This window comes from Chionomys nivalis, chromosome 9, assembly GCF_950005125.1.
Source record: "Chionomys nivalis chromosome 9, mChiNiv1.1, whole genome shotgun sequence".
Lineage (NCBI taxonomy): Eukaryota > Metazoa > Chordata > Mammalia > Rodentia > Cricetidae > Chionomys > Chionomys nivalis.
The window spans coordinates 59,078,905-59,088,236 of record NC_080094.1 but is presented as its reverse complement, the minus strand read 5'-3'; the positions used below and the strand labels follow the sequence as shown (position 1 = coordinate 59,088,236).

At 41.0% G+C, this 9,332-nt stretch overlaps 1 protein-coding gene and 1 non-coding gene across 2 annotated transcripts in view; one reads left to right on the top strand and one right to left on the bottom strand.

Moving 5' to 3' along the window:
- The first annotated feature begins 2,645 nt into the window (after positions 1 to 2,645).
- The window catches only part of Cdin1 (CDAN1 interacting nuclease 1), a 215,709-nt gene continuing 209,022 nt past the window's right edge, over positions 2,646 to 9,332 (top strand). The window contains exon 1 of the mRNA XM_057780761.1: positions 2,646 to 2,925. Within this exon, the coding sequence (XP_057636744.1) occupies positions 2,825 to 2,925 (101 nt within the window). The 5' untranslated portion in view covers positions 2,646 to 2,824. The remainder of the gene's footprint in view (positions 2,926 to 9,332) is intronic.
- LOC130882175 (small nucleolar RNA SNORA51) lies at positions 4,541 to 4,673 on the bottom strand. Its single transcript, XR_009057804.1, has one exon. It is a non-coding gene; the product is annotated as a small nucleolar RNA SNORA51 (small nucleolar RNA).

Here is a 9,332-nt window from a genome sequence, read left to right as displayed (position 1 = left end):
GGAGAAGGCCAGTTTGGTTTCTTGTTAATTTCACCATTTAGTTTTGTGCTATTATTCCGTAGTCCTCTGTTACTTAGTGGGAAAATGGTAATTCTGGCTGATTGAGAAACAAGGGCATAAACTTTCAGAAAAAGTTCTAGAAGAAACAGCAGACAAGGGACACAGAATGTGATGAGAGATGTGAGTGAGATGGGCAGAAGCAGGAAGAAAGGTGGCCTCAGGTGCATACCCAGCCAATCACAAGCATTTCAGGAGGAAAAAGAAACCAATTAAGCCACAACAGAATAGTTCTGCCCAGCTTCTATTTTGCGCTCAATAAACAACACTACTGTCACTGCCAATGAGAGCAGCAACATAACACATCTTTTCTCCCAGCACCAACTCTAAACAATCTACTGGATTTGGGTCAAAATAGTAAACTGCCAGCATGTTAAAAACAAAAACAAAAACAAAAAAAAAAACCCAGAAAAACAAACCTGGCATTTTCCTTAAGGGCTGTGAGGGTGAATGCAGGACAAGAGCCAGGGAGAGGCGCTGCTATAAAAATAACTAGTGCAAACATCCTTGAACTGATGTTTTCTATAAAAATCCCATGGCTGTGAATTGGAAGGAGTGAAGCCGTGAAGGGGAAAGGAATGGGGAACCAAGTGGTGTCTGCTTATCGTCAGTCAGCTTTCATGTAAAAGTCATGGCAGGGTCAGCAACAAACCAGCCAGGTGGCAACTCCAGGCTACGCTCCCATAAATAACAGTTATGTACTAATGTCACACAACCAGAGTTAGATGTAAAGCATATGGGAAGGAAACATTCTGATGTACAGATCTAGAAACTAGCAAGGCTTGCTCAGTTTAGGGTCTACTTTCGGTACTGAACTTTGGAAACCATTGAGAAAATAAAGGAGTAAAACATTAGAGGGCGGAAAAAGAGCCCCAGGTATATAATTTTTTTTTTTTTGAAATTAAAGTATTTACTTAAAAAAAAATCTAACCTTAAGGTTTGGAAGAATGACTATTCGATGAAGTGATTAGGAACTGTTGAGAGCCCACAACACCACACACCAATTTTCACTTGAATTCCGTTCCTGCTATTTACTTGTTCTCATGACCTCTGGGAAGTTCCTTAACCTCTCGTGCCTTTGTTGGCTCTGTACAAAGGAAGGAGGGGAGCGTAATGGGGATAGAACCCGCACTAAGGGAAGTTATGGGGATTAAGTGAGTCTTTATAGGGGAACCCACAAAGCACTATCTAGTAAATATCCTATCCTGTTTACTTAACTCATTACTTATAAAACTAACTTATTTTAAATCGACTGTTTGCTGGATGCTGTGCTAGTAAATTTTTACTTGTACTGTCTTATTGCTTCTATTGGCATATGGTCATGCACATAGTGCTAGATTTCACAAATATACATTCTTTCATGTCTATCATGTTCACACACTCTTCCAGCCTCATTACTTCTTCAGTCTTTCTTGCATGTGCATGGATATATCTGTATATGTGTGTGTTGTGTGGTGTATTCGTGATCTATGTAAAATTGAGTGTGTACAAATGAGAGAAAACACAAAGTATTTGTTTGAGTCCTTGTCTCAGAAGATCACATCATTTTAGTCTTTATAATTGAGTCTGTAACCATCTTATCCTCTCATCTGCTGACACCTAGGATGACTCATTAGCACGGCTATATACTACCTTATTTAATCTTAAAACCATCCTCATGAGTCAAAAACTTTTATAGGTAAAGTAATTGAGACTTTGGTGGATTAAGGAATTTATCAAAGGGATCTTATCTAAGCCAATCTTCCAACTTATGCTTTACAACAAATGAAAGTTACAGTGTGTTAAAACCTTAGCATTTTCTTTCACTTGCTCAAAATGTTTAAATTTGAAGAGAACACACACAACATATGTCCATCTTAGAAGAAAAAGTTTTAAAAAAGGAATAAGAGGGGCTATGGTTTTTAAGGTATTGATTTTGGAGAACTGTATTTCATTCACAGTAAATATTGAAAATAAAATATTAACTCAGCGTTTCATTTCTCTAAACATTTATTAGGAACCCACTATTTTGGTGGCCAGAATGAAGACTATACTTCTTGAGGTGTAGGGAGTGAAACTGACATTCTACCGCCAGTTGATTTAAAATGCAGGATTTAAATCCTCAACAAAAACAGCATTGCTCTCCACGAGAGCGGCTGAAGAAATTCCCCAGCAGAAGCTAAGCTGCAGGCTTGCAGAGATCCTTCCCACTGAATGAGACCAAGTTTCTTGCAGGCCACCTATTCCGGGGGCGAGAACTGGGCGTGTCTGGAAACAAATTCAAATTCCGCGCTCCAGGAAAGGACTTCCGGGGCCCGGCTCAAGGCTGGACGACCACCTCGGAGACCCGCCCCCTAAACTGTGCGACAGGACCCCCATGGTTTCTGGCAACTATCAGTGTGGTTTCAGCGAGCATCGGTATGCCATTCCAGAGAGGTGACGCCGGGGACACCTGCCCCTAAATGACGCTAAGAGTCCTCCGCCCGCAGCGGCCGCTTCCGGATTGCTCTGCCCTTACCTAAGATGGCGGATAGTCGCCTTCGGCCCGGCTTACTGCGGCTGCTCAGTACCCTCCGCTGCGCAAACAGTTTCACAGCCCGCCTCAACCGCGGAGGTGCAGCTTGGGATGCAGCGTGTCTCCTCCCTGCGGTGCAGCTAGGGGGTGTGCTTTGGGGGCAGAGAAGGTAACTAGGAGTGGGACCCAGGGTCGTGCTACGCTCTGCCTTTCCCTCGCTTCCGGGCACCAAGGCTGCACGAGCCCAAGGGTGATTTTTTCCTTGGGCCCAACATGATACTAACCAAAGCCCAGTACGAGGAGATAGCCCAGTGCCTAGTGTCTGTACCGCCCACCAGGCAGAGCCTGAGGAAGCTGAAGCAGAGGTTCCCCAGGTAAGTCCCCAGCTCCCCTCTCACAGTCTTTTTGCCTTCAGCTCAGTTCCGGCCACCCTGGCTGTGCTTAGGGGCCATGTGTCACACGCAAATGGGAGGAACATAGTGACAGGTCAGAGGTCATTAGAAAGCTCTCTCCCTTTCATCTGCTTACCATACAGAACATTCTGGAAGACCCCTGGAACCTCTCCCCGCATTGCAATTGAATTCAAGTCAACAGATGTTTATTGAAAACTTGATCCGTATGGAGTGGGGGGAGTACACATAGTAGGTGCTTCATAACTGTCCAGCGGTTAATCCAGAGATACTAGCAGTGGGTGATGGGTGTAAATGGAGTCATTACAAAGTAAAAATGTGAACTGGAGGCTCAGCAGACCGGCTTGCTGCCTATTTGGCATAGACACCTAGAGATGGTGGATTAAACAGTGGACCCTTTCGTGTTGTCGCTGGTGACAAACAAGAGAACCAGGCCTAAAGGGGCCTTGTGATGTGGACAAGATTCCATCACAATGGAAAGATTTTCTGTGTAGTCGAGGATTTTAGTATCCCGTGGATTACACTCTCGAGTCTGGCCCTTTCGACCTCCAGGTCTGAAGGTTTTTCATGCGCATACATATTCCCCATGGGTTTCATACTTCTCTCTTCACTCTGCTGTGACATTTTAGGTTTACCCAAGATGCCAGGAAAGGTCTCATAGAGATTATGTAACATAGACTCCTCATCTCAAAGATGTGAAAACAGATGCAAACATTTCTTGAAGGACCTGCTCAAGACAACTAGGTTATCATAGTTAATGTTAAATAACACAGAACATTTTGTTTATATTTTTTATAATTCATAACCATATTATGGTAGTGAGCATAGTTACCTCTAATGGAGAGCTTTCCTATCTATAATGCATAGTCTCTCAGGGATCACCAGAGAGAGATTTCATTGAGAAAGATGAGTTATTTATTGGCTAATAGGTATCAATTCAAATTAGAAGGATATCTTTTATGATCTGATATTTGGTAGACTAATTTTCCTAGTCTCTAAATAGAAAAGCTCTCTTTCCAATATTGTCTATTCTTTCTTTTTTTTTTTTTTTAAATGTTTTTTCGAGACAGGGTTTCTTTGTAGCTTTGTAGCCTGTCCTGAACTAGCTCTTGTAGACCAGGCTGGCCTTGAACTCACAAGAGATCCACCTACCTCTGCCTTCCGAGTGCTGGGATTAAAGGCGTGTGCCACCACCGCCCAGCTTGTCTATACTTAAGGGTAATAGTTATCCCTTTATAGCTGGAGAGCTTTTATCATAGCTGCTGTCTAAGTACTCAGCTGACTAAGTTGGAATTTAGTTTTGTCATTAGCTTTTTCAGGTCTGCCCGTGAGCAGTGAAATGAGTGGTGTCTGATCACCCAAGGGAAAAGGCTTAAGGTGTACATATATATCATGTGTATATTATATAGCATATAATACATATTACATATATACATACACATATATACACACATACATGCATTGTTGAGCAGTTTTAGAGCTTTTTGATACTTTGCTTTAATTATGTGTGTGTATATATATATATATATATATATATATACTTTTGCTTTTTTTCTTTTTCTTTTTCTTTTTTTTTTTTCCATGTCTCCCCATTCACAATACAGACCAGGCACAGTGGCCTGGGCTGAGGTGTACATGGGGTGGCTTTATTATGCCTCCTCTTTCTATACAGCCAGTGTAAGAACACAGCCTGTGGTAAGCACAAGGAGGCCTATACTTTTGCTTTTAAAAGAACATTATTGTATATGCTGGGGCCCACATGTGTCAAGGTGTCTGTGTATGTGTGTGGAGGTGAGGATAACTTTGAGTTGTTTCTTTCCTTCTACCTAATGGGCTCTGGCAATCAAACGTATCAGGTTTGGTGGCAAGTGCTTTCATCCACTAAATCATCTGATCAAGTCTACTATTTGTTTTGAATGTATTGTATTGTTATATCTTTAAATATTTACTGAAATATAGATTAAAGCTAAAAAAAATACTACTAATTTTTTTTGAAAAATAATAAGTATATTGCTTGTTAATGTATTTAATGTACAATAGCCATAATATACAAATGACATGGTTACATACTTTGCAAATATCTTTAATGTCTACCTTAAATACAAGGAAGCATGTCTACTTTTACATTGAACTGGTTGTCCTATGTTGCTGATTAAAGGGTAGCAAGAGGACTGGGGAGATGGCTCACTGAGGAAAGTGCTTGCTATGCAAGTCTGAGGAGCTGGGTTTGGATCCCCAGCTTTCATGGAAAAGCGGAGCAGCTCAGTAGAGAAAATGCCTCCATCAGATTGCCTGTCGGCATTGTGCTGGGGCATTTTCCTCATGAGTGATTGATGTGAGAGGGTGTGCCCACTGTGGGTGGTGCCACCCCTGGGCAGGTGGTGCTCCTGCTTTGTGTAAGAGAGCCAACTGAGCAAGCCCTGGAGAGCAAGCTAGTGAGCATTGTTCCTCATGCTCTCTGCCTTAGTTCCTGTCTTCAGGTTCCTGCCCTGACTTCCTTTCATGATGGCAATAGTAAGTGGAAATAAACCCCCTTCTCTCCAAGTTGCTTTTTTGGTCATGGCAACAGGAAGCCAACTAACATGGAAATTGGCACCAAGCTCATTGAATACTGCCGTGACAGACCTGACCATGTTATATGGAAGAGGGATGCAATGGAAGGCCTAACACTGGAGAGGTCATGGAGAGACCCTGTCTCAAAAAATATGGGGAAGATATGGGATGCACCACATGTGCATACATGGGCGAGTGCACCCGTACACATGGTCATACACAGCTACACAGCACCGTAGAAAAAGAAACAAACAAAAAATGCTTAGAAACTCTGCTCATATGTAGTCATAAAAGAGAAGAGTAACGTAATAGACTTTGTAGATAACTGTGGATTTAAAAAAAGATTAGATGTTTGTATTACACAAAATCTAATGCTAGTTTCTTGAAGGCTGACTGTAATGTGGGATATGAAACCCCAGCAAAGGCTGGTCACCTCTTTGCATTGTAACAAGTGGTCTGTTTTGCACTTCACTTGGTCTTTTCCCCATGGAATATTGGTTCTGAACCACACAAACCTTCCAAAAATTGTCACCTTTCATTCTACTGTATAAAAAAAAATCGCATTTGCTAATCTCGTCAGTGATCTCATTAGATGTCTGTAAGGTTTGAAGCTGTCAAGCTATGGTGATGGATATGAGCTTTCTAATATTTGATTTTTCCCTTGAAAGCTCAAATTTTATCATTTGGCAACACATGCTATTAGTTGTTTTTCTTGAAATGACAGGCTCACGTCATTTATGTTTGAGAAAACGTCTGCCAGATACCCAAATCTGAATAATCATATTTTGTTCATTGTTTATTCAAGTAAGAATTGTATTCCTTGGAAAAAGTGGCTAGCTCAGCTCTTTTGTCAGTTGCGTTCCTCCATGGAGACACCACCGTATCTTTAAAATGGTCTTTATATTTCTAAATCCTGCATACAGGATTGTTGGACTAGATGTCCAAACATCAGGGAAGAGTTGCTCCAGACACCATTCACATAACCACAAATTGATGCAAAAGCAAGAGGATTTTTATTCTGTCATGACAGGGTCCTTCAGGTTCGGGATATGAAGGACATCCACAGCTGTTACAGCCCATCTTTTAAAGCAAAAAGCCACAGAGACAAGGGGGGGGGGGGGAACCTGTAGGTTGTTTTCCAACTTATTGGATTGGCTTATTCAAAAAGGCTATTACCAATAATTAGCTGGAGAGTGATTGCCAGATCAGATGAGGTAAAGGGAAACTTCTGAAGGTCACTTTGCCCCTTCCCAGGGACTAAGTCAAAACATCAGTAACTGAGTCAACACCTAAGGGTTATCATGCCCCTATTCAGGGAGATGGAAAGTTTCCAACATCTCAGTACGCGCATACATAGCTGTTATGTCCTTGGTTTTAAGGGGAGGTGGGGAAGTACTGAGAGTCATCAGTAATGACTTTAGATTTTTTTTAAAGTTTTACATTTTCTTAGGGTTGAGGGGGCTTACAAATGCATTTAGAGTCTTTCAGGATGAGAATTAATATCAATTAGTGACTGTTCTGAAGTGAAATATCCTATTTATTTGTTTGTTTGTTGTTTTGTTTTGTTTTTTTAAGACAGGGTTTCTCTGTGTAGCTTTGGTGCCTGCCCTGGTACTCACTCTGTAGCCTAGGCTGTCTTTGAACTCACAGAGATCCGCCTATCTCTGCCTCCCAAGTGCTGGAATTAAAGTTTGTTTGTTTTTTGAGACAGGGTTCCTTTGGGTAGCCTTGACTGTCCAGGAATTCACTTGTTAACCAGGCTGGCCTTGAACTCACAAAGATCTGCCTGCCTTTGCCTCCCAAGTGCTTGGATGAAAGGTGTGCTCCACCACTGCCTGGCCAGTTTTTAATTTTTTTAAAGCTGGGTCATGTATGTGAGTTTGAATATGACTGCAGTACCCCTGCCTCAATTTCTTATGTTTGGAAGTAAAAGCTATCAACTTGAGGGGTACTGGGCGTGGGAGGAGTCCAAGGCAGGGTAGGTGGAAGGGCTCACAGAAGGGAAAGTGGTATAATTCTATTTCTATTAAAAAACACATTGAACAAAAGGAATTGGAAGTTTACCCTCAGTAGTATACAATCGGCACAAATGTCAATAGACTAGAAGGAGGGAAGTAATATTTTTGTAAAAATTAATTCTGACCTCGTAGGCCCCTGAGAGGGACTTAGGGACTCCAGGAAGCCACTGGCTGTTTGAAATCAAAGCACATTTACATTTGGTAATATACAATATGTGGGAGTTGACAAAGGACTACCAAGAAGATTGCTAATTTTTTCATCTACAGAACATGGGAATCTCTGTCTCTGAAACTTTTGCCAACACTGAGCAGAGTCATTATTTCAACTGTTCTGTCTTGAATTAAGAATGACTTTGAGTAATTTGAGATTATATTAGCTTCTTTTTTTTTTTCCTTCATTTCTGGGGATCAAATCTAGGTTCTTATCCAAGCAAAATGGTAATCTATCATTGGGCTTTACCCACACCTAGTGTTTTCAAATAATAATATATTGTAGGTTATTTCAATAGTTTTTGTCTATTTAATTCTCTTTTTGCATTAATGGAACCACTTGGTGTTCTATACCTATCTTTCTACTGTAGTGTTTGCTTTTATTAAATTTGTTATTACTTATTGTTTGCTGATGTTAAAGATGTTGATTTTGTTTTTCTTGTCTTTTTTTGTGGTGGATGTTTTCTAGTTTGCTTTTACATATTCTGATTTTAACTTCCTTAAACTTCAATTTAGGTTCTTTTTTTTTTTTTCTGGATTTTTCGAGACAGGGTTTCTCCGTGGCTTTTGGTTCCTGCCCTGGAACTAGCTCTTCTAGACCAGGCTGGCCTCGAACTCACAGAGATCCGCCTGCCTCTGCCTCCCGAGTGCTGGGATTAAAGGCGTGCGCCACCACCACCCGGCTAGGCTTCTTTTTTTTCTTTTCCTTTTGTTTTTACATTTTCGATTTTTGAGACAGGGTCTTTCTATATTGCATAGTCCTGGCTGTCCTGGAATTCACTATGTAGACCAGGCTAGTCTTGAACTCACAGAGAGATCTGCCTCCCAAGTAATGGGATTAAAGAGATGTCCCTTCACACCTGGCTCATTTTTTGCTTCATATGTCAAGGTTTAGCCCTGACTGTCCTGGAATTCACTTTGTAGACCAAACCTTGAACTCAAAGATCCACCTACTTTTGCCTCTGGAGTGCTGGGATTAAAGGCGTGCACCACCACACCTGGCTTTAAATTCTTGATATTCCCAGTTGCAGTTCATTTTGTTATACCCTGAGAGGCAAAAATGTAAAGTGAGTTTTCCCCAGCATTAATTTTATTTTTACTCCATACCTCCTGAGGGAAGGCTCATTTCGGTATGTCTTTGCTCTTTTCACTGAAATTGCAAAATTACATCATTTCAAGCCACCTCATTGAGTTGAGGAAAATTTTTTTTTTACCTGTCCTTTCTCAGAATCACCTCCTTAGATAGCAGAGTACTTCCGCAGCATGCACAAGGCTCTGGGTATAGTTCCCAACAATGTTTAAGAAAAAGCAGAATCCTCTATTTATTGTGATGAGGTGGAACTTTGTGATCTTTAATGCTTTATGTTTTGAAATCTATTTTCTTCTCTGCAGTTTAATAATAGCTGGTGTTTCCGTTCTTAGCAGATCAGGTGTGCTGTGTAAGTCTAGAACCTAAAGCTGTTGTCAGGATTGTATTTAATATTTATGTTTTGTATTTTATTTCATGGGTTTCTGATTCAGGAAACCAGTCTCAGTCCAATCAACTGTTCCTCCTAAGATTGTGTTGTATACTTTCCTGTCCAAACATTC